Source organism: Ascaphus truei, chromosome 4 (assembly GCF_040206685.1).
Source record: "Ascaphus truei isolate aAscTru1 chromosome 4, aAscTru1.hap1, whole genome shotgun sequence".
Lineage (NCBI taxonomy): Eukaryota > Metazoa > Chordata > Amphibia > Anura > Ascaphidae > Ascaphus > Ascaphus truei.
In genome coordinates, this window is record NC_134486.1 from 347,456,556 (window position 1) to 347,483,200 (window position 26,645).

The 26,645-nt window shown below is 42.1% G+C and overlaps 1 protein-coding gene across 1 annotated transcript in view; it reads left to right on the top strand.

Annotated features, from left to right (window-relative positions):
* CSMD1 (CUB and Sushi multiple domains 1) overlaps positions 1-26,645 on the top strand; it is a 2,556,145-nt gene that overhangs the window by 2,439,339 nt on the left and 90,161 nt on the right. The window contains exons 55-57 of the mRNA XM_075598211.1: positions 13,990-14,178; positions 21,860-22,033; positions 22,647-22,829. Coding sequence (XP_075454326.1) covers positions 13,990-14,178; positions 21,860-22,033; positions 22,647-22,829 — 546 coding nt within the window. The remainder of the gene's footprint in view (positions 1-13,989; positions 14,179-21,859; positions 22,034-22,646; positions 22,830-26,645) is intronic.

Genomic DNA, 26,645 nt, shown 5'->3' on the forward strand with positions numbered 1-26,645 from the left:
ATGCCAGGGAGCCAATAGGAGGGCTGGATTCGCGGGAGGCAAGAAAGGGAAGCATGGGGGAGAGACCATGCTAGCCAGAGGGCACCGGAGGAGCAAGGGAAGAGGTAGTGTGGGTGCAGGGGGTCCGTGACCCACCTGCATAGGTTAGATCTTCCCCGAGGGCCCTAAGATATTCCCTGAGTCACCGTAGGTTGTGGTGCTGCAGGGACGGCCTGTAGTGTTAGCAGCATTATCCCTTACTGTATAATAGATAGGGACAAAGTGTGCAGAGTTGTGGTTGCTGCTAGTCGTCTTGGACCAGACAGCTGAGCATCGTGACATCGGAAAAACAGCGTTGGATCGGCAGATCCTTTTTGAAGTTATTACCGGTCACCGCAGTGACCGGAAGGTATTTACTAAAGTGCACCAACACCGGTCAACAGGCGCTGATCCCACCTTAGGGAACACTCTTTGGGGACACTAAGTGGAGTGGCCGAAGGACTGAGCCTATATACATGTAGCGGTCATGTAAAATGGCTACAGTCATCTCTCCTGCTGACAGTAAGGCCTGGTAAGTTGTGGGCATGCCAGCAGTAATTATGGAGGTTTGCCCTCACACCCTGGTGGGGTGCCCTGTGTATGGATGGGAGTGGTCACATGCTCTGACTCCATGGTTAGTGATGTCAGAGTTGTGTCAGCCCCCAGAGTACATAAGGCACAGCACTGTGACTAAAAGTTAGTCTAGTTCTGGCAGGAGTTCTGTCAAGTTCAAGTTCAAGTAGTCAAGACAGTTATGTTCTAATAGCTGCAGTAGGAGTCTGTGTCCAGGGACCTGGCGCAGAATAAAGATATCCCGGCTGGGATAGGGAATCCCTGATCAAGGTGACATACCTTTTTAAAGGGAAGCACGGGCACCATGATGGGCTAGAGACACCCCATGGTGGAGGGCAGCTAGCCCACCATATCAATAAAGATGAAGCTGATCACAGAAACCCTCGTGTGTAAGAGTCAAGTGATTGCACAGGTGGCTGCACCACCGAGGAGTTCCTCACCAGGACCATCCCCAAGTGACCGAAGGGACCCTGATGAGGTGGAGGCGCTGCACTGGAACTAGGTAGGACTCAGAACACTACCTCAGCTGCCTGTCTGGACGGGTCCTCCCCACACTCCATCATGCGGGAGACTCAGGAGTCCTGTTGCCAACAGGTGCACCACCAGACACTACCACACTGTAATGGGGACCGGTTAGACCACAGGGGCCAATGTGAGATTGGGTGGGTCAGGCCGGGCCAGAAATACCGTTACATTTGGAGGCGAGCTGCTGAGATCAGATCTGTCAACAGGACAGGCTCTAGCTAGGCACACTGGGAAACAGGGAGAGCGTCTGCTGCCACTCTGTGCTGCGTAGGGACGGACCTAGGGGTGGTCAGGGGCTGGCAGGGTATTGTCAGTTCGCAGGGACGACCTAGGGGCCTGAAAGGAGTGAGGGGTTTGGAGCCGGGCTATAGCTGACCGAGTCACTTTGAGGCAGTGCTAGTTGGTAGGACGCCAGAAGGGATAGCCTGTTAACGTGGTCAGGAATCCTGGAGAGAGTCTGCGCTAGGCTGACCAAGAGAGGTAGATGCCCCAAGTACTGCATGGCAGAGCCAGAGTACTCTAGCCCATTCCAGACACTTACCATAGGGAGCACAGACTGGGAGGAAGGAGTTACAGCAGACACTGAGAGAGTGAGCCTAGCCTGAGGTAGTGCAACATGAGTCCAGCCTAGATCAGGTACACATGTGGTGGTGCATCTGAAGCAAATCTTTATTGTACTGGTGTGGTGGCTGCCCCGCAGAATGGAGCCCCATGTACGATAATTGGTACGAGAGCATAGCAACCCAAGAAATGGGGGATCCGCGCGGTGCGGAGAATCCAAAATGGCGACCAGAGGCTGATGGGGAAGGCACCCGTGGCGTGCGCCCCACTGAAGAGCAAACTGTCGCTGAGCTGTCTTTAACTAATCTGCTCTGGAGTGGAGCGAAGGCTGTGGCTGCCCCGTTTTTGTCCTGTCTGGGACACCGAGGGGCCACCCTTGAAGAGTGTGAGGACATTGTGATAACTGGGGGGGAACCCCGCGAGGAGAGCAAACAAACTGACATTTCGGGCTTAAAAGCCAACCAAAATGGCGGTTCCCGCTTGCTAGGGAGACCGCATGGGCCAGTCGCAGAGAAAATGGCTGATGCAGAACTTGCAAAGAGCTGGCCGGGAATGGCGCGAACAGCAGAGCCCCGCCCTGATGGGGGGCATGGCGCGAAAGCTACGGCTGCGCCTTCATGGACAGTGACTCACTCGGCCCCTGTGCTGAGTCAACCGCTTAGTCTATGGGACCCTCCCCTGATTTCCACCAGGGGGAGTGACTTTCAATTATGGCCTGTGGGAATGCACCCACTGGGCCCAGGGACTGATATCCAGACGGCGCCACTACAAGAAGTAGTTCCGGCCGCGGAGGTAACGTGCAAAAAGGAGGGATATTTTTTTTTTTTATAACTTGTATTTTATTATACATAAATGCATGATATACATAAAAAAAAAGACATCAGGTGCATATTTAGCATATCATATACAATAACAAAAGCATAATAAACTCACGTAGTTTTTCGAGCCCTACTTAACCACGTGAGTGGGAATCGTCATGTGTAAGGTACTGGGGTAAATAATAACAATAAAAAAAAAAAAAAAAAAAAGGGGGTGGGGGGGGAGGAGGTAAAGGAGGGGGTGGGGGGGGAGGAGAGAGGGAAGGTGTATCCAAGGATAAGAATACATCTGCCTCCGGGGAACACCTGGACAGCGTGAGGACTATGTATCAACTAGTGAGGCCTTTCGGTAGAATAAGTGATTGGGCGTAAGGAGTATGAGGTTCTAGGTGTGGGGTAGGTTCTTATGTCCCCAAAGGAGAACGCATTTATTACTATTATAGCCAAATTGTGTTACGCTCTACCCCAGGGATGTCTGTTTGGGCAAGCCAGGGGGCCCAAACTTTTAGATAATTGTCGCCAGTGTCATTAACTAAGCTCGTTAACTTTTCCATCTGGCAGATAAACCAAATACGATTCCGAATCTTTGGGATAATTGGAATATCGGGGCGTTTCCATAGTGCTGCGATCTCGCACCGCGTAGCTAGAGCAAAATGTGCAATTAGTTTATTGTGTGATTTTGATAGGCCCTTTAGGGGTCTGTTCATGAGAAACAGCCACGGGTCTGGGGGAATAGTGAGATCAAATATTCTCTGAATCCAATTTCTGATCTTTTCCCATAGTGGGTATATCAGCGGGCAAGACCACAGCATATGTAACAGGTCAGCTGTTCCTCCACACTGTTTAGGGCACAATGGGGAGGACCCTGGTACAAACTTAGATAATTTGAGTGGGGTGAGGTACCATCTCATAAGAACTTTATATGCGTTCTCCTTCAGTGTGGTGCATATAGAACTTTTTGCGGCTCCTAGGAATATAGCATTCCACTCTTCGTCGTCCAAGGTCTCCCCTAGGTCTCTTTCCCATTGGGTACGAAATGTAGGTGATTGGTGCTTTGAGATTGCAGGCTCGACTACCTCTCTGTATATCGTAGATATGAGTCCCTTAGTGTCGGTTTCTGCCCGACAGAGCTTTTCAAAATTCGTTAATGGGGGGTATGGGGCAAATTTATTATAAAATGATCTGAGCTGGAGGTATTTATGGAATTCAGCGTGGGGAATGTCTTTTTCTAGTCTGAGATGGTCAAAAGATTTAAATTTTAGATCATGACCCTCCAGATCTTTGAGTCTAGTATAGCTTTTTTGTTTCCAAATTGAGTGATTATGACCAATAAGACCCGGCGCAAAGCTAGGATTATTCCAAATGGGTGACATCAGGGAATTTGCTGAAGTAAGTGAGTTTTTTAATTTTGATGCTTCCCAAACAGATAAGGAGTTAGTCATTGAGGTAAGCGGTAGAATAGTGTTTTTCCTTGATGTTTTAGGTAGCCAAATCAAATTGTTAAGCTCTAAAGGGGAGCAAGCCGCATGTTCGAGCTCTACCCATCTTTTTAATTTGGGGTCGGAATGCCATTGTATGACCTGGCTTAATTGAGCCGCTTTAAAATATGACAACAGGCAGGGTACCGCTAGGCCACCCGCTAAGATAGGTCTCTTCATAGATAATTTATTTACTCTCGGTTTTTTACCTCCCCAGATAAAATTAGATATTCCAGACTGAAGTGAGAGTATGTCCTTCAGTTTGAGTGGCACAGGTAGTGTCTGGAAGAGGTATAGGATACAGGGAAGTAGATTCATCTTAACGCTGTGAATCCTTCCAATCCAAGAAATCTTCTTGGAAGACCATCTGATTAGGTCTTGTTTTAGAGTCCAGATCAGTTTGGGATAATTTGCTTTATAGATGCTTTTTGCATCTTTGGTGATATAGGTCCCCAGATATTTTATCGAGTTCTTTTGCCAGTTAAAATTGAAATTTAGTTTCAGTAATTTCTCTGTATGTCTAGGGAGGTTGATATTCAGAGCTTCAGATTTGGATTGGTTAATCTTGAAACCTGAGACCTTGGTGAATTTATCTAGTAGGTCAAACAGGTTAGGTAATGACGTAAGGGGTTTGGAGATGATTAATAGGATATCATCAGCATACAGGGCCGCTTTATGTGATTGGGAGTAAACGTTTAACCCTGAGATATCCGGGCTATCTCGAATTCGTGCCGCGAGGGGTTCAATACATAGGGCGAACAGGAGGGGAGATAAAGGGCATCCCTGTCTTGTGCCACTCTGGATTTGAAATGGGACCGAGGGGAAGCCCTGATGTATGACCCTGGCGGTTGGGCCTGAGTATAGTGACATAATCGCTCTACTCAACCGATTTCCGAAGCCAAATGCCGCGAGCGTCTCTTTTAAGTATGGCCAGTCTATCCTATCAAAAGCTTTTTCTGCATCCAGACTTAATAACATGCTTTGTGTGTTATTTTTGTTAGCCAATTCCAACAGATCAATAAATCGTCGGGTGTTATCCGCTGCCTGCCTCCCCTTAACAAAACCGACCTGATCTGGGTGTATTAGTCTGGGTAGGATATGACTTAATCTGTTGGCCAATAATTTCGCATATATTTTGATATCGGTATTAATTAGAGATATTGGCCTATAGCTTTTACAATTTAGCGGATCCTTGCCAGGTTTATGTATAAGTGATATAGACGCCCGCAGCATGTCCCCAGGAATAGGGGCTCCTGCTAAGATAGCATTAAACATTTGGAGCAGCCTCGGAGCAAGTGATTCGGAAAATTTCTTATAGTAAAGCCCCGAAAAGCCATCAGGGCCTGGTGCCTTTGATGGCTTAAGCTCCTTGATGGCCTGCGACACTTCTTCCAATGTGAAGTCAGCGCCCATAGCTTCTCTGTCTAGCTCTGTCAATCTCTCCAGTTTTGAGCTGGCTAAGAAATCTCTCAGTGCGCTGCTCGTGTTTTTATTGTGTGCCACCTTCTTACCGTCGTATAGGGAGCCATAGAATGAACCGAATTCTTCCACTATTTTTTTAGGGATGGCCGTAAGTACACCCGATTTTAAGCGTATAGCTTGGATATTAAACTTAGATTGCCTATCCTTCAGTGCGCGCGCCAGCATCGTATCCGGCCTGTTAGCTTTTTCATAAAACTTCCTCTTAGACCAACATAGGGAGTTATCCGCCCGGGAAGTCAATAACATATTTAATTCAATTTTTGTATCTTTAAGTTCCTGTGTCGTAAGTGGATCGGGATTGATCTTATGACTCGCTGAGAGGGAATGCAATTTGGATTGGAGCGTCCGAATTTTGGAATCCCTCACTCGTTTTCTTTTAGCAGTGAGATTAATTATTATGCCCCTTAGCGTTGCTTTATGAGCCTCCCATAAAGTCATATGGGATTCCACAGAGCCTGTGTTTATCTCAAAGAATTGAGTTATTTCTTGACCTATCTTTTCGCAGGTTTCGGGTATTTTAAGAATAGATTCAATAAGTTTCCAGTTTGCGCCTGGTCTATTGGTCTGAATATTGTTGCACCTGAGCTCAATTGGTGCATGGTCAGACCATGAAATATCATGGATCATTGTTTGAGTGACCTTAGGAACCAAGTGGCACGAAACAAAGAGATAATCGATTCTGCTGTATGAGGTATGTGGGTGGGAATAGAAAGTGTAGTCCCTTGTCGTAGGGTGGAGCTCCCTCCATATATCTACTAGTTGAGTATCTTTTAGGGCACTATGTAGGGAGTTTTGAGCTTTCTTGTTATCGGAATCACTTCCACCTGATCTGTCTAGTGAAGATTGCAGTGTGATATTGAAATCTCCTGCTAATATAATATATCCCTTAGCTACCGAGGCCAATAAGCGGAAGAATTTGTCAAAGAAGGACGCATCCTGTGTACATGGGGCGTAGAGGGAGGCCAATGTGATGGCTGTTCATGTATGGTTCCTGTTAAAATGATATACTGACCCTCTAAGTCTTTTTTGGTTGTCTGTAGCACGAATGGGATTGAGTTACTAAATAAGATGGCTACTCCTCATTTTTTGACTGATGCTGATGCTGTGTAAAATTGGGAGAAGCCCTTATTTAGGAATTTAGGAGGGATATTTTGCACGGAAAGCAGCAGCTAGGAGAAGACGGGAACTAGCCGCGGGCAAAGAAGCCACCTCTGATGAAGAAAGTGGCGCGAAAACGCAGACCGCGCCCACCAGGACTGAGAAAGGCGCGGCCTTAATTAAGGGGCATGATATTCCCCTGTGGGATCCGCCCATAATTGCAACCCCTGGGGGCGGGTTCCAGCTATGCCAGCGGAAGGAGGAGCCGAAGCAGGGAGTGGCGGATCCAGCAACTTCTACCGGTCAGTTGCGAGGAACCACTGACCTGAAGAGACCTATACAGGATGTGGCTCCTGTGAAAAGAATGGCCTGCTCCTCCATTGTGGGCACGATGGTCTCCACCCAGCCCTACTCAGTACCCGGCGGGCTACTGGTAGTAAGGGTGGCAAATACCGAGACGGTGGTCGGGCTCTGCCTACAATGCGGGCTGCCCGGAGGCACTGTCAACACGGCGGCACGTTGCCCACATTGCGGGACATTATATCTGTGGCCCATGCCCACATTTATACCCATTCAACCTGCTGACCCCCCGGGGGATACGGCTAGGCGCTCCGCCGAGTCTCCTGGCGCACTGTGGATCAGCCGTGCGAGTCCCGGAGAAAGGGGACTGGAGTCGACCAAGTCGGCTGGGTCAGTAGCAACCGAGACGGTCGGGTCACTCCCCGACCGCGCAGAGAAAAGACTTTCGCCACGCTCGGTGACCCCGAGATCAGGGAAGGGAGATTACTCCGACGAGGATCTCCGTGAGCTAGCGGTGGCGAAATCGGGACCAAAGAGGGACCCAGGACGGACGACACCCCGTGGGGTGAGTGGCAGTCTGGAGAACAGGGCGTCCCCCGCAGATCGGCGAGCCGAGAGACGGAGTCCCGCCGTCCCAGGACCTGAAGGCAACGGGAGAGAGATGCCTACGCCCCTGCGGACTGGTAAGAGAAGCAGCCCCATCACTTACCTTGTCCCGGCAGACAGCGCAGCGGAGGAAGGGCCGTGCCAGGCCCAAGGCGCACGTGGAGAGACGGCATCACTTCCGGTGGAGACGACGGCGGAGCTTCCGGATATCGTCATCGAGGAAGAGATCCCGAATGGGGGTCCAACCCAAGATGGTGGCGTTTCCGGTTCCGGGGAGGACATCACTTCCGGTGGCGACGGCGGAACCGCTGGGAAAGACGCAGCGACGCTTCAGTGATCGGGGGAAGGCCCAGGCCCAGGAGGGGCCCAGGAGTTGGATGGGCGATCCGAGGACTGAGGAGGGTGAGGTATCCTCATTGGACCAGTCTACGGACAGCCGAGAACGGGTCATAACCCCGTGGGGTCCAATCGCTTGCCCTTATGTCCCATCCCACGTCCTAGATAAAACCCCTGCCCCTGTCACCGGTTCCACGGGATCCCCGTCTAGCTTAGAATCGGTGGGCATACCCTCGGAAGAGGAGGTGAAACGGACTGGGGGGAGACAGCGCAGTTGCGCTACGGAAGGCACTTCTCGGGGGGGGGGGGGAGAGTTGAGAACGGCCGCGGTAGGCCGGTGGCTGCCCCCTGTGGCTCCCGACCCAGTGAAAAAGGCCCCGGGATCATCAAGGTGGTCTGTACCGCGATCGGCACGGACATCAGGGGTATTTTCCCAGGGGGATGAAAGCGATTCAGGGGAGTCACACAAGTTCAAAGAGCACCGTTGGTGGGCCCCACTCTTTGAAGGGTATTCTGCATGGATGGACCGTACTCGGTTTCTCATCCGGAGGGAGGACGTGGTAGACTACTGGTGGGCAGTAGGAGAGTTCACTCCTGAGCAGAGGGACAGAGAGCTGCAGGAACGATGGATTCAAATTGAGCATAGGGAGATAGAACCCATGGGTCCCGACATACTGTCAGATCCTGTGGATCCTGATGAGCCCCTGTCATGGGTGTTACCTGGGAGGGCAGGTAGAGCTGAACTGACCAGGGTCAGCAGAGCGGAACGGGCGAGAATAGCTCGTTACAAATCATCCCACGGGTTGGAGTACCCTTACGTCCCTGAGCCTCTCATGGATGAAATAGAGGAGAACAGAGGGAGGTGGCTTAGGGAGACCATTGAGATGTACTTGGTCGGTAGGGGAAGTGCAGTGATAGGAAAGAAGGCCGAGGAGCGGATAGAACATTTAGTACGCATATGGGGCATAGGAAGGAACATCTACAAGCATAAGGTAACCTATAGGCCCGAGAGGGGACTGCCGAGACATTACTATGTTACGGTCCTGTATATTGGTGGAAGGGAGGTAAGAAAACCTGACCCCAGTCACTACTTTTAGGAGGTACTATGCATTACGCGGGTTCGTGGCTGCTGGTCGGGGCGGGCTTGGCGGAGTGTACTGTAGACATTTTTGTGTGCATTATGAAAATTTGTAAGATGTTCTAATTATGTTTTTGTGTTACAGTGCTTCCTGGAAAAGGGTATACAAATTTAGGTCCCAGCGAGGACGATGGGATTCACAAGGGGGAGAATGTAGCGGTCATGTAAAATGGCTACAGTCATCTCTCCTGCTGACAGTAAGGCCTGGTAAGTTGTGGGCATGCCAGCAGTAATTATGGAGGCTTGCCCTCACACCCTGGTGGGGTGCCCTGTGTATGGATGGGAGTGGTCACATGCTCTGACTCCATGGTTAGTGATGTCAGAGTTGTGTCAGCCCCCAGAGTACATAAGGCACAGCACTGTGACTAAAAATTAGTCTAGTTCTGGCAGGAGTTCTGTCAAGTTCAAGTTCAAGTAGTCAAGACAGTTATGTTCTAATAGCTGCAGTAGGAGTCTGTGTCCAGGCACTTTGCGCAGAATAAAGATATCCCGGCTGGGATAGGGAATCCCTGATCAAGGTGACATACCTTTTTAAAGGGAAGCACGGGCACCATGATGGGCTAGAGACACCCCATGGTGGAGGGCAGCTAGCCCACCGTATCAATAAAGATGAAGCTGATCACAGAAACCCTCATGTGTAAGAGTCAAGTGATTGCACAGGGGGCTGCAACACCGAGGAGTTCCTCACCAGGACCATCCCCAAGTGACCGAAGGGACCCTGATGAGGTGGAGGCGCTGCACTGGAACTAGGTAGGACTCAGCACACTACCTCAGCTGCCTGTCTGGACGGGTCCTCCCCACACTCCATCATGCGGGAGACTCAGGAGTCCTGTTGCCAACAGGTGCACCACCAGACACTACCACACTGTAATGGGGACCGGTTAGACCACAGGGGCCAATGTGAGATTGGGTGGGTCAGGCCGGGCCAGAAATACCGTTACATACATATTACAGTACATGGACACGGTGTGCGGGCACTTGGTGACGTGACAGTGACATTTCTCATTATGAGAGTGGCCGAGCCACTAGTGTTATAAGTATAGTATAAGTATAGGAATGTGTTATATGTGTTCTTGATGATAGTGTTATAAGGGTTCATTTATGCGTTGCAGTAAACAGTTTCCATCATATGTGTGTTGCTATTGTTCTTGCTCAGGGAATCTTACACGATCCTGGGTAAGTGGAGGCGCTGCCAATAAGATAATTGTACCCCAGGCTCCCAGCTAGCGGAGGCTCAGATCTCCTGGAGCCACAGGTGTGTGTATGCAGTCAATTCAAAGAATCACGATTGGGAACTCACACTTTCCCAGTCAAAGATCAGCAGTGGAGATAGTAATGAAGACTTGATCAGTGTGAAGTATTAGAAGCGCCTCACATTTTCTTTTTTACACGTGTGTATGCAGTACCCGTAGTCACTCTAGAGCGTAAGAAAGAGGGCTACATATGCACGTATTGTAATGAGATTTACCACATTTTTAATCTGTAATTTTCCTACATGTATTCTGCATCAAAACCTCTGGTATTTCTTAGGTGGCAATAATATCCTTGGCTAAAAATCTAAAACAAACATAAGAAATGTAAGTAAGAAGTTTCTTATATCTAATACAGCCACAAACAAAAATAAGTACATTTAGTGTACATAGACCCAACAGACATAGAAGGGCTGTTATATAGCGGCCGCGTGCTATATGGCTGAGGTTAGTCAGCCCTTCTATACAAGGGCCGCGCGCGCATGGCAGTGAGCGTGCATTCGGCCGACATCAGGGAAGATGGGGAAAATAATCTTTTTGCGCCGCTACCGTCACTGAAATGTATGTATGTGTGTGTGTGTATGTATGCATGTGTATTTGTATATATATGTGTGTGTATGTATGCATGTGTATGTATGTATATTTGTGTGTGTATGTATGTGTGTGTCTGCACAATGTTAATAAATATTTTTTTTTAACAAAGTGTTTTTTTTAATAAATAATAACACACACACACCACACACACACACACACACACACACACACACACACACACACACACACACACACACACACACACACACACACACACACACACACACACACACACACACACACACACACACACACACACACCTCAGCCTACACACAAAAAGCATGCAGCACGTGCACGCACATTCACACTGGCACGCGCGCGCACGGCCGCACACACTACATAACACGCCTTAGATGCATGCTAAACTTTTGCCACCCATAAAAGGTGCAAATGAAATGCATTGCAGCAAAAAAAATTACAAAAACAAAACCTTGTGTCAGAATTCCCTGCAATTGCGTTAGAAATTACTGTATAATCTAAAAACATTAAGTGCCGACAAGTACGTACAGTATACAGTATGAAACAACAAATTTAATTAGACCATCCATGTGCCTAATTTAGTAATTGAATTGTATACATTAAAGGTGTATTACTTTTTCACTAAAGGAGTTTCCTAGAAAGTCTAACTTTAGCTTAAACATAAACTATATATATATATTTGATTATAAATAGGAACCATTTAATATTAGTAAGATTTTTCCATGTCAAAAAAATAATGTGACAAAGCAGAAGTCTAAGGAGAATATTTTTGAGATACCTTTGGAGCTACTCTAGGCAAGTTAATCCATATTTATATATCTTCAGGGCTTTGAATCTACTTAGGTCAAGGTTCCAAAGTCATCAGGACAGACTTAAGCATCATTCTGACTTTTTCAACAAACCAAACTGAGAATGCCAGAAGTCATTTCCTGTGTAATCCTTGACAGCTGTCATTGAGAGAACGCAATCACCTTCTGCTCTATCACCTGGATTTACAAGTGTGTCCCCAGGGTGGATGGTAATCAGGGAATCCAGGGGCACAGATGTGCATGCCAACCAACTCATTTGTTTTGTAAATCTCTCTTATTGAATATCACTACAGCATACTTATTTAATTTAAATTTGTATTGAACTTAGCATTATTAAAAATAGGTAGAAGTAAATGTTAATATACTACTGTCTGATTGTCAGGTTGCTTTTTTATAAATGTATTATTATGTGTGACATTTTTATCACTGCTGCGTTTTTCCTTTACACACAATCATACTTTGTCAATTACGTTTTATTTAGACTGATGATTATCAAGAAAATCCATAAGCAAAAAGACAAATTGATTCCTTGTGAACTTGATATATAATTGAAATATATCACATCCCCAATGCACCCTGAGGTTGTGCTTCTTTTCTGAAGCATTTTCTTTAAGGATTACAGTCAACACTTCCCACGGAATGAACGCTTCTGGTTAATTTGATATTCCCGACAGGAATACACCATTTTCACAGATATGCTTATTAGTTGCTTCAGATGTTTTTGAACTACAACCTCTTAGACAGTTTGTAGACACTGCTATAGTGATATACTGTACAGTTTTTACTATACCTATACTCACCTTTTATGTTTCAAACAGTTACACATTTGTGGAATCGATTTGTCATGTAAAAACTATTATACAAGCAGTTACAGTCACCACTGAGAAGCACACATGTTATAGAAAAACAAAGGGGTATATTCACTAAGCTCTGATTAAACTCAATGGCAGTTCAAGTTAAATTGCACTGAGTTACCAAGTGTTGAAGCTTAGTGAGTCCTGCCCAAAGACAGCTGATTTAGACCTGTAACCATAGTCTACAGAGACAGTGAAATCTATTCCTAGCAGCGGGTTGAAGCCACTACTGGAGTTACCATAATAAAATGCCTAATACCTTTGTCACACCTGCCAACAAATATTTAAGTTGCCACATCCATTATACAGTAGCTATAAAAACCTACTGACAATAACAGGACTGTTATGATTTGCACAGCACTTCCTTTGCTCTGGTCTGTTCTGCTGCCTTACTATATTTACCCCTCTTCTGCCTCATCCTTTATGATGACATGTATGCAACCTTCTTATACAGAGTTATATGACATACACATGCACACATTTACATACACGTGCACACTTAGTAATACCAAAGTATCTTGCTGCAGGACGGGGAGGAGAAGCCAGTTCCAGCTCATAGAAAAGATGCAGGGTGTCTTTTTGCAAGAACAAGAGAAGATCATGCCCCCTACAGCTCAGATGCTCTATTAGCCTTAAGAACAGCAGTGATGTCTGAGCAACTGAGAGAGAAGGACCAAATCCATGTAACTCATGGATAATCCATGAGTACTGACATTACTGTGTTCGGTCTTTATTGTAAGAATATAAAAGTTCCAGGTGTGAATCCATGTAATTCAGAATAATTTATGTAATAATGCAATTATTAAAAATTTACTCTGTGGGGTAAAATATATTGGTGATAATATGAATTAGATATATTTCTATTTTAATTTCACTTGTGAGTTTCTCTAGTTAATAATATATTTTAATTTACATAGCACTGACAATGTATACAGTACATAGAATTTTGAAACCATAATAAGTGCTTACCACAAAGAGCATACCATCTGATTTTGGTGATTGAGGCACAAGTTGTTAAAGGGACTTGCCCACGATCACAAGTAGAGCTGACACTAGTTTTTAAGACGGGTTCACCCATTTCAAAGGCAGTCTTTTTACCCCCAAGCTATGCTTTTAGTGCCATATAATGTAGCTTGTGGTGACAGGTTTATGAAGATTCTTTAAATTAAAAGGTTCTGGATACATTTAACATGGCACACAATGTCAAGAGCACACCGCAAATTGGTGAACAAACCCTTTGACAACAATAGCTGAAAAAAGAACTTTGCAGAAAAACATGTTACAATTGACAGATTGTTGTCATTTATAAATGAATTCTTTATCCACCACAGTGACAACTAAAGTGTTTAACAACTGTCCAAGTTACAGATCGCTGTGCATTAAAGGAAAATACTTATGAAATTTAGTATTAGTTGAATTTCATCTTGTAGTGACACTTTATTTTATGATTTGATATCGATCATTCACTTGATGTTTTTAACAATGTTTGAGAATATATATCTGTATGCAGTTTTATTCATGTATCCATTTTAGTCAGATATAAAATATTAACACTTACTTTCCTTGTAGTGGTAAACTGTACAGATCCTGGATTTGTAGAGAATGCCATTCGTCATGGACAACAGAATTACCCTGAAAGTTTCAAATATGGGATCAGTGTGACCTATCACTGTAAAAAGGGCTTCTACCTGTTGGGATCATCTGCATTAAACTGTAAGGCAAATGGCCTGTGGGATAGGTCATTACCCAAATGCTTATGTAAGTATTGAACTCGAATTTTACAAATATACTGTAGGTACAATACTAACAAAATATTTTAAGTGAGCATAATATGTGTTCGATATAGAATATGTAGTTTTATATATTTTTTTATTGAGATGGATGAGTTTATGAATAAATGAAAGAAATTATGTTTAGACACCATATTTTTTTTTTAAACAAAATTCTACTGTAAATGACACAAGACACCACGTGTTCATACAATATTATAATAAATAGAATTATAACGAACATTGTTTTAAATGCTGGCAAATACAGTAAGTGAAATAATCTTGCATTCTCATTTTTTTAAATTTAATTTGTTAGATTAATTTATTTAAAATGTTTTAATGGATATACATAATGTATGGTTCAGTACTACAGATAGTATTGCCTTAGTATGTAGTAGAGGATAAAGTCCATAATTGGACCTGCATGAAGTCTAGTATTACAAAAGTGATCATTACATTTAATATGAGTAATCCATGTAACCTTATCCTATTGTCAATGACTCACAAAGTTCCAAATTCCTCTTTTATCTCCATTATAACACTATGTATAGATGCTAATACATACTGTAGGCTCAATATGTTTTATATTTTATATTCTCCACCTTGAGGTTCACAAATGTTAAATCAGAAGGTTGGAATCATATGAATCACTTTAAGTCTCTCACTGATTTATTCACATATTCCTGTAATACATCAGCTCATTAATGGTTGTCAGTCCTTCATAACAGTGCAATACGTATCTGCTATAGAGTAATTTCTACATGCATTGCTCTTTTGTGTTAATTTTTAAATGACCTTGCAATGCATTTTAAAGCAGTGTGTTTAAGATTATTCTGGCACTAAGAAAGTTTAAACAAGAAAATATATATTTGAATGTAGACATTTGAACCCTTTCTGCTGAAGAAAAAAAAAACAAAAAACAATGACACCATTAGTCATACAGATAACTTCACATAGATACCTATAGCAATATGTAAACACAAATAAACCAACAGAAATAAAGAATAACATTCAGAAATACAAACAAATCTATAGACACACACAGACATTCATTGAAACCATGCTATTCAACGGAATATAGCATTTTTCACAATGATGCTTAAGAAATGTAGAGTTGCTGTAAGCTGTCATGCATGTACATTAATAAAACATATCTGCATATTGTATATACATATATTACTTGGAACCTGATTTACCCACCATAGTGTTATTTCCAGCATTTTGTCCCTCTACAGTACTTTCTTTTCTTTTTTTTTATTTCAAACATTTTTATTGTTTTCTGACAGGGGTACATTCACATCACATGGTTGTTTATAGACAGTAAACTTAATTAACATATACATTTAAAAGTGAACAACCCGAAGCATCTCAAGGTTGATTGATCAAGAAGAGGCGATCTGCCCCTAGTATTTTGTAACCTCCTATGCATTTAGATTCTACTATGTAGATCCCGTCCGGGAGAATTAACAGTTTTAGGAGGATCTTAGATCAAACCCCTTATATTAGTACTGTAAAGGATAGGCAGAGAGAGAGAGGGGGAGAAGAGAGAAGAACAGAAGAAGGGGGGAGAGAGGGGATAGGAACGGGGAGAGCTAAGGGAAGGGGTGTAGTTGTCCTCCCCTCCACCTTGTCAAAAGACCCTGAGTAGACATGAACTCCCCCTTATAGGGGTTAGTGGTCTAATGCAGAGTCCAAGTGAAGCATCTATATCTCATTTTTAATCTCTTTAATTATAAGGCCACTGTGCCCAAACTTTCTCATATTGTACTATATTCTGTTTCAGGAGCGCCGATAGGTATTCCATAAGCTTGACCTCGCTTACCTTGCGAAGGACCATTTGCTTAGAAGGGGGTTTAATCTTTTTCCAATTAGCTGCTATTGAGCAGCGAGCCGCAGTCAGGATGAACGAGGCCAGTTTTTTAAGAGGGACAGAGATATCTTCGATGGGTTTCGCGAGTAGGCATATCAGCGGGTCCATCCGGACCTTAACTCCTACCGTCTCCTCAACCAATGAGCATATCATATTCCAGAAAGTCTGGATCTTTGGGCATGTCCACCATATATGCACCAGATCTCCTCTCTGGCCGCACCCCCTCCAACATAGGTCAGACAGGCCAGGGAAGATCCGGCTCAGCCTACTCGGGATTAAGTACCATTGAAATAGAATCTTATATATATTTTCCTTAGTAGTAGTGCAAATAGAAGTTTTGGCTGCTGCTTCCCAAATATCCTCCCATTCATCTCTGTCTATATCAAGATTGAGGTCTTCAGCCCATTTCAACATATAATTGTGGTTGACGGGACTCCTGGACTTCTTTTTTAAGTTAAACACCAATTTCAAGGTATGGATGGGGGTAAAATGTCATGTTATTTAAAGCTACTGCAGCATTAAGCCTATGCTGATTAGATGTATTTTGGCAGTTGTTTTCTCATATTTGTTTTGTGGATATGTATTATTTTCAGGGAAAATAACGTACATTTCTATTTTAGGTAACTTCATGTTCTTAGCCCTGATCTAGCACTTCTTCCTTTTCCTTCCCTCCTCGCTACCACCGATTACTTTGGGCTTCTGTGGTCTCTGCTCCTGTCACTCTCCCCTAGTATACACTTTTAATAAGTGCCTCCTGTTAGCAATACTCTAATGCAGTGATTCCCAAGTTCAGTCCTTGAGAACTGCCAACAGGTCAGGTTTTTAAGATTTTTCTAATTAACCATTTCTAATTAACATATTAATTAACCAATTAATCCAGTTGTACATATACAGGGCCAGTGCAACCACTAGGCGACATAGACAATTACCTAGCGTGGCACATATTGGTGTGGTGGCAGCAGAGGCTGAACGTAAAGCAGGCTGCTCTCCTCTGCAGCAGGAACTCCTATTAATGTCAGGGTAGGGGGTGCAAAAACAAAAGGGAGGAAGGCGGAAAATGGAAAAAGGGTTGGGAGAGGGGGGAGAAAGGTGGAAAACAGGGAGGTAGGGAAGAGAGAGAGAGAGAGAGAGAGAGAGAGAGAGAGAGAGAGAGAGAGAGAGAGAGAGAGAGAGAGAGAGAGAGAGAGATTTTTTTTGTGGGCGACACACAGCTGAGGGTTCACCTAGGGTGCCAAATACCGGCCCTTTACATAAATAAAACAACTTGATTTGATATGGGTTGCCCTTGAAATCTTTCATTTGGGTTGCTCTCAAGGACTGAACTATGAAATATTCTCTAATTACAAGTTTTCCATACGTTACCTTACTGAATATGGAATTCTCTCAACATTGTGTATGAACTCTGGGGAAAAAAAACCAACGGGGTCTTTTATGTCTGCCTTTCATTTCTAACACTTTAGTGCCACTCTGCAATGCTGTTCTTCTGCTATATCTTCACTTCTGTAGGATAATGCTACATAAACCGCAAACACACTATGTATTGGCAGTCAGACACACAATATACTATAGATTCACAGTATGGTATACAATTGAATTGGTACATTATGACATGGCAATAGAAGAACAGATGTAAAAGAATGTCACTGACTTGCTATGTTCTGTTCCTTTATATGTAAACGGGACTGGTGCAATAGAGTCACAAATAATTATTGCCCTGGTTAAAGTGTTAAAAGGTAGAAATGTGCACATTTTCTTCCTACAGTAAATCTGAATCTGATGGGGATTGGCAAATTCCTTTATGGATTTTCATGGATTAGTCTAAAAAAGGCAGATTTGAGTAAAAATCTGACAGATGAATTCTTGAAAATTGGAAGCAGCTTGTTCAGCTCACACTACTAGAGCTGAAGCCCAATGTTGCAGTGGTTGTGGGTTTTAATCCTGTGTTGGGTCTGACACCAGTACACCATTCCAGTTACAAGGTGCTTTAGGCCTATCAACTCAGTATACTATAGTTGACAGTCTTTAACAAAGTGTGGGATGTGACTCATTTAAATATATTTTGCATATCACCCAGGGTACCGCAGGTGTGCTCCTTTTTCAGCACAGGCATCTCTCCCTAATTTATTTGGAGGGAGGTTTGAATGGATATTTATACAACTGGAGACACTGCTACTGTAATTGGAACTCTTCCCTCTTCCCTCTTCCCTCTTCCCTCTTCCCTCTTCCCTCTTCCCTCTTCCCTCTTCCCTCTTCCCTCTTCCCTCTTCCCTCTTCCCTCTTCCCTCTTCCCTCTTCCCTCTTCCCTCTTCCCTCTTCCCTCTTCCCTCTTCCCTCTTCCCTCTTCCCTCTTCCCTCTTCCCTCTTCCCTCTTCCCTCTTCATTCAGATTTCAGATTGACCCCGAGTTCGGATTTTTAAAAATCCAACCGGATTGGTTCTTAAATAAGTGCATAGAAAAGTAGTACAATAATTGGAAATGCTAGAGACATTTATTGCAAGGGCTAGAATCGAGAGTGAAAGTAAAATAAACAAAAATAACTATGCATGCAAGTAGGTCAGACTCAGCAGCCTCCACAGGGAGATGAACACTCTTTTTTTTGTTTTTATCTATTTTCTTAAAAGTGTAGTGAAGATGGCATTAGAGATGTACTGCAGAGATGATACAGCCTTTAACAGAGTAAAAAATGTGGGCAAAAAAAAAAAGAAATATTAGGAGTTGAGTTCCAAAAGAGAGGTTAGTCAATTGCTACTGTATATCCAGTATTCTTTAATTTCCAAATAGTTCTACATCAATGTTTGCTCTTGAAACCATTTTAAAAGAAAATAAGGTCTGTGCAAACAAACACTTAAATTATGTTTTACTTTTCCAATGTGGCAAGTCTCCATCTACCTACAGTCATTAAGACATAATTGCAAGATATCTGGGGAATGTAAAAATCCCCTAGGACATTATTTACTGTAGTTGAAAAACTGTCTCATTAGTAAATTAGACTGGTAAAGGCTTTCAGTTGGTTTAATTTATTTATATATATATATATATATATATATATATATATATATATATATATATATATCAAAAACAAAACGAAAAAACGAAGTAGCACCTCTAATATATCCTAAACAAAACTGTGATTTAATTAGCCCAACTGTAAGTGCATCCAGTGGGGTGGCAAGAATTAGCAAAATATACTAAGAACCAGTATTAACCAAAGGTAAAAAAAAAATTATATATGTATAAAATATATGTGATATATAAAAAATACTATATATGATGTATAACACTAACCTAATGCTTTAATATTACAATATGAGTAAAAAAACATGTAAAAAATCATATAAGCATATCAAAAAGGTAAAAAATATAAAAAGCTTACATGAAAAACCTTTGCAAATAACCTCTGAAAACACAATGTCCTGTTCCAAAAAATACCATCCAGGTATATGGCAGCCCGTTTCAAAATGGTACACTAATCCATAATGATACCTATGAAATAAGAATAGAAAGGAAACAGGCGCACACCTAGTGCATTAACGTATAACAAAATGTTTATAGAACATTAAAATCAGTCAAATGCCCACTCACAAAGGTACAAAGTGTAAAAGCAGGTATGAGATAGGCTCTCATGTTCCAGTACTGCCATCCGATTTCAGCAATGGCGTCCTCTCCTGTCTGTCCTCCGTGTAGTCGGATAACCGGAAGTGACGTCCCTCTAGCTTGGCGCCCAGTACAGGAAGTCCCTCCGGGAACCAGCAAATCTGAATCTTCAGTGCTGGCCAATGATACACCGGGGGAATAGGATCCAGCGTCTCTCACACAGCCTGCAGCGTCTCACACACAGCAATTGCAAAGTTCGTGAGCAAGTGACAGCCTCAATCTAGCCACGCCTGATGAAGTCATCATAGATGACGAAACACATAATCCATGGCTAGATTGAGGCTGTCACTTGCTCACGAACTTTGCAATTGCTGTGTGTGAGACGCTGCAGGCTGTGTGAGAGACGTTGGATCCTATTCCCCCGGTGTATCATTGGCCAGCACTGAAGATTCAGAGTTGCTGGTTCCCGGAGGGACTTTCTGTACTGGGCGCCAAGCTAGAGGGACGTCACTTCCGGTTATCCGACTACACGGAGGACAGACAGGAGAAGACGCCATTGCTGAAATCGGACGGCAGTACTGGCACATGAGAGCCTATCTCATACCTGCTTTTACACTTTGTACCTTTGTGAGTGGGCATTTGACTGATTTTAATGTTCTATAAACATTTTGTTATACGTTAATGCACTAGGTGTGCGCCTGCTTCCTTTCTTTTCTTTTTTCATATATATATAGATATAGATATAGATATATATACACACACACACACACACACACACACACACACACACACACACACACACACACACACACACACACACACACTATAAAAACAAAAGCAGAGGGCTTAATTCAATTGTTATTTTTAATATTGTGTCTATTGTCTGTAGTAAAACTGTCTAAGCCACAAAACTGTCTAAGCCACAAATTCCTTTTGTACATACTTTGTAAGGGGTAGGTAAAGAAAAAGCATTCTAACTTTTGCTATTATTCTTTTATTTGTAAATTTAACACATTTACTATAAATTATGTAATTCTAACTCTGTCCCAAAGATGCTCATATTAAAATCATAATTTAGAATGTTTATTCAAGTTGATATTTTCATAATTTACTTTCTTTTGCACAGAAATAAAATAAATAAATTGTTACAATATGTAATAAGTAAATTCTGATCATGTTAAATAGATGTAAAATTTAACATGCACCCTTTTAAAAACAATGTTTAATATCTTCAGAACTCAGGAGTATTTTTGTACTTATATTAGTATTCACAAGTCTAACACGAAACATCTTTTTTTCTGTATTTGATCCTCAGTGTCGTGACACTTAGTCCTTTATTTCCATTTATAGTATATTCTGCTTTATTTTACCGATGAATAATCCAAGACCAATGTCACTCAATCTACGGTGAAATCACCTGTCCCGAGAGTTTGCAATCTGTGGGCCCTTGTGCCATTCAGTGAACTTCATCCTTTTTTGCTAGTTTTAATACTTCTACAGAGTAGTAAATGAGATCTAAACTAAAGAGGAGTACCCTCCTGTTCGATTCGCATTCTTACGGTGATGCCGTGACTACGTAATCTCTGTTGCTGCAGCCTTTTGTCACTAGAATAATTAATAATTGTGCGTACACCACATCAGCAGTTAATAACATCTGTGCATTTAGTGAAACTCTAGAGAGACGTTTAAGAATATTTTATTTTTGTCAAACGTTTTTTGTAAAAAAAAAAGAAACATCTTCATATTTAATTAATTGAAGAAACATAGCAAATGTCTTTAAATGGGAGCATTCACTTTTTATGTTTTAGCAATAATAGAAAGGGAAATTTTCCTTCAAGCATTTATTTTTTTTACAAGTTTATAGGGATATATACAATAATGAAATTATTATAATTATCTCAGTTGCCCATAAAACATGACTATATATAAACTTTTTCTTAGTAGCATTTTTGAGTTATAATGTATATTTATTTATTTATAAAATGTTTTACCAAGAAATAATACATTGAGAGTTATTTCTCATCAAGTATACAATTTTTTCCATCAAACAGGAAAAAAAAGGACATAAAATATCTGTTTGCATGCATATTTTTATTGTAGTAATTGCATTTTAAACATTATTTACTGAATCTTCAATCAGCCAAACAATAATTTATTACATATCTTAGTTATTGCCTTTATTTACTTTATTTACTGATTTTTATAGCCATTTCTTGTGGACATCCTGGAGTCCCTGCTAACGCCATTCTTACTGGAGAGAAATTTACATATGGATTTAAAGTTCACTATTCTTGCACAGGAATTCACAGCCTTATAGGAAATTCAACTAGAGTATGCCAAGAGGATAATCGATGGAGTGGAACGCTTCCTCACTGTTCAGGTACACTTGCACCTAATTCTGAAAACATACACATTCATCTTTAGAGTCATACAGTACCTGTACATGACTGTGTAACTATAGTTTTTCTCTAGTTAATCTTGTCCTGAGTTTTTCTACTAAAAGAAGATTATATATACTGTTGTACATTGCTTATCTGACATTATTGTAAATAAACCATAATAAGTTTTTCATTTCTTGTTATTTTCACTATCCTAAGCAAATGCAGGAGAACTGAGTTACGTGTGATCTCTGGTCATGTAGTCATTATCAGAATAATACACTGTGCAGACATCAAAATTCCATAACTTACTGTTAGAAGCATAAAGTATCCTGTCTGAACTTGAGATGGAGATACTGTAAGCTGCAATAAAATGAGGAAATTTATATTTTCAAAGAGCTTGAAACACTCTGTTTTATGACAATATGAAATATATAATTTTTTATATATTACAATATAAACTAATATGTGTAGCTTTTCTGTTATTAAACGGTATAAATACTGTAATACTGCCTATACTGAGTGGTAAGCCAGGTGGTTAAAGACGGTATTTACATTTTTACTTCTCTCGCTACTTCCCTAGTAATCATTGTTATAATGTTAAATATTTTAAAGGAAATAGTACAGAAATCTGTGGTGACCCAGGAATACCAGCGCATGGGTCTCGACTTGGAAATGATTTCAAGATAAAAAGCTTACTTCGTTTTTCTTGTGAAATGGGATATTCATTGAGGGGATCTATAGAAAGAACATGTTTATTAAATGGTTCGTGGTCTGGGATACAACCAGCATGTGAAGGTAAGTAGTCAAACTTCCTAATAAAATCACATTGAAAATAAATAAATATGAGTATATGCAAAATGTATCTTTTTGAATCACTTCATTATTATAGAATGAGTAACATGTTCTTTAAATAATCAAAATAAACAAGAAAACACGCAATTACTCACAGTTCTCATCTAATACTATGTCACATGGCTGCCTGGAATAAAATGAAAAATAAATAAATAATAATAACAGAACATGAAGGCCAAAATTCACTAAGCCATGTTACACTTTTTGGGTCCTTGAAGGGACACCGAAAAAGAGGGCCATGACCTCTCCAGCAAATTGCGATCACGTGATTGTGGTATCGTTAAATACAAATATGGAAGGGAAGGAGTCCTCTTCCATTATATTGCACTTCAGATCCTGTTCTACCGTTCATATGAATACCGAATATGATCTCCCCTGAAAATCTAGCACAAAAAAGACATGACATAGCCAAGGTGTCATGCGGCCCACAAGGTGCTAGAACTCATGATGTTATGACTATGTCCTTGTGTACCCACTGGAATACATTGATAAATTATATTTGATATCCATTGCAAATGATTGTAACTCTCTGGAAGGCTGTACCTTTTTTTCAAATAGCTGCCCCTTGTTTCAGTTGGTATACTATTTAATGTATATGGTGATATTTCTGACGATTGCATTAGGAGGGGTGGAAATGTCCTTCCTGCACGTAACCTATTTATAAGTGACATGAAGATACAGTAGATGAACAGTCACCTATCCCCCTTCTAATTTTCTCTCTGACTTTGAATCCTAGTTCACTTTCTTTGTTCCTACCAATTTCCCTTGTTTTCTACTTGAGTTTTTTTTATTATCTACTTTATAATTGATTTTAATATTGATAGCCCCACTCTACTCTGGTCTTCCCGCTTTTTCTCCCTATCCTCTTTCTTTGGACTTTACCAAAGGATTGCAACCAGCCACCTACCCACAATGATAACCACTATTTTGACCTGAGTTTTGCTAAAAGCAGATTCTGAGTACCACATTTCCCCCTTTCCGGTCTCTGATTATTACCTTATCTCATTAGCATTCTTTAAAGGAGCAATACAAGCTATATCCTACACGTGTTTTTTTTAATGCATCAGTTGTGTAGTATTAGATAATACTGACTGCAATTTTTAGCTTTTATTATTCAACTCAATGTTATTTTGAATGAGTTTTAATATACTGAGTGTCACGAGAGACCAGTACTTTAACACCAAAACCACTGGGATCACAAGCACCAGACAGGACAAAGTTGTAGAATAAAATGGGGTTTATTCTGACACGTCTGCAGACAAAACAAAGATGTACAAAACAAGATACAATACCAACTGGGGGCCTGGGGAGTAGACTCTAGCCTTGCTAGGTGCAGGGGCCTGCTTCAAAAAGGCTTGTCCTGTCTGCTTCTCATCCAGGATCTCAGAGTGCTGATCACACACAGCAGCCCCTCTGAGATATCTCTCCAGCTGGTCACTGTAAAGATCAAACTCCTTCACAAAATGTTTCTGAGTCTCTCTGTCTCTCAGATAGTCCTCTAAGGCTAAGGCCCCGGTATCTCCGCTGTAACGCGCGCCCGCGATATTGTCGGCGCGTTCAGCCGATTCCCCGGTCTGCAGCTCACTGCAGGAAGAGAAACCAGGGGGGCGTGGTGGGGGAGTGACGGGGGCACGGCCATGATGTCACCCGGCAGGTTCGCCCTCATTGGCTGAACCGCCGGGGGGCGTGCCTAATCGCTCGACGCGAGTCCTGCTCTCAATTCTATTGAGAGCAGGAGCAACTCTCGCCCAAGCGCTGCGGCCCCCCCTCGCAGTGGGCCCGGCGCCATTGAGGGGAGGGCTCTCGTCCATGCAGCATCCGCCACAGCGGACGCTGTAGTAGGCAGCGGGGGCATGGCCTAAGGGTAGATCTCCACACTCCTTCCCAGGGTATCTCTGTCTGTTAGCCTCTCTTGCTCTCAGAGGCTCTCTAAAACTAGAACTGATTCTCTGATCAGCAGCACCCCTTATATAGCCCTCTGTGGCTATCCTTTACATGGGAGATTCTACTGGACAATACAAGCACAAATTAAGCACAGATTAAGTTAGTGCCACAACAGCCAGAGGGCATGCTAAAACCAATCCTTGATTAAATCAGAGTCTGTGCAATACAATGCTCTTCCTTCCAGATCTGATCAGCAGCCTTTCACCTCCCCCCAGGAGTCCAGACACGTACAGTAGCTGTCTCTAATCCTATCAATTCTATAGAAAGCTGTGGATTGCATTCTCCATAGAAATTATAGTAAGAATGAAAATCTGGCAGGGCTGACACTCAAAGCACATTTACAGAAGAATGTTGATTCACTAAACTGTGGGATGGCATTTACAACAAATGCAGACATTGAAATACATTCTTACAGACATATAAATACATTTACACATTCCCTGTTCTTCCCAGATGTTAAATACATTTGGCCAAAATAAGCCTTACAAAAGGTGGCCAAGTTACAGTACATAAATGTAGGGGTAGCTAGCTGGGCTTCATAACAGTTTTGTGATGCCAGCAACACCTACCGTCACACTGAGCATCCTTTTGATTTCTGTAGCAGGCTCTAGCACACCTACCAAGCAGTTCAAGATCTTTGCAACATTTCCCTGTTTGTGATAATTTGTTGCAAATGTTTTCAGGAGTTTGAGCTACTGTATAAACTGTAACAATAGACAAAGATTCATTGTAGCTGCTGAGTTACACTGACTGAAGGATTGATTGAAACGGTAAGACGGGCATTACATGAACCAAGGGAAACAGGTTCTTTGCTGATTGATCATGGGATCATTAATCAATTGAAGTTTAGATAATTCATTTTTAATAAAGGTAATCAAAGGCTTCATATACTAAAACAAAAACAAAAATATATATATATCTATATAGATATATATATATAGCATATAATACCTGAAAGGTCAGAGACAAAGGCACTCAGCAGTTAAGTAATGAAAAAATGTATAAAAGTACACAAATACTTGCACAAAAAGTCCAACGTTTCGATCCCGGAGAGAGATCTATATCCAGATTTGGATAATAGTGCATTTGCCCATTTAAAATAAATAAAACATACAGTAAATCAGCAGCATAAAGTAAATTAAACTGGCATTTACCCCTGCCAGGATGAAGGCTGTCCTCATCCTCATGACCATCCTTGTCCTCCGTGGGCATCAACAGCAATGGCACAATAAAAAAAATTACTGGCAATGTGGCACTCACATGCCCTGCGGGGATGAGCTGCCACTATGCCAGGCAACATGCATCCTGCCAATCTTCAAAACAATCCACTAATAAAACAAACATTCAATTTTAATCTTAAAATGCCACACCAAAAAAATGACTGGCATGGTGGCACTCCCATGCCCTGTGGGCATGAACTGCAGCTTTGCCAGGCAACAACATGCATTCTGCCAATTTTCAAAACAAGTCACTAATAAAACACACATAACATTTTAATTTTAAAAATTCCACCAAAAAGTATTGGCTCAGCCTTGCTCAAGTATATTCACTCTTTATAGAGCGTTTGGAATTCTACCTAAGTTTTTCAGACCGTGAAAATGTTTTTCCGAACTTATATCTATGGATTGCCTTTTTTGGGGGGGGGTTCATCTTAATGTGCTGATTTCACTTTTCAGTGTTTGATACACTTGTTATACTCTGTGGTCTTCACTGCTTTTATCTTATTTGAGCCAGGTATCCCTGTACCCCAGGTATATGTTTGCTGCAGGTTGAGGGTTCTTTTGTTCCACCAGTACTCTATTCAGATCGACCGGT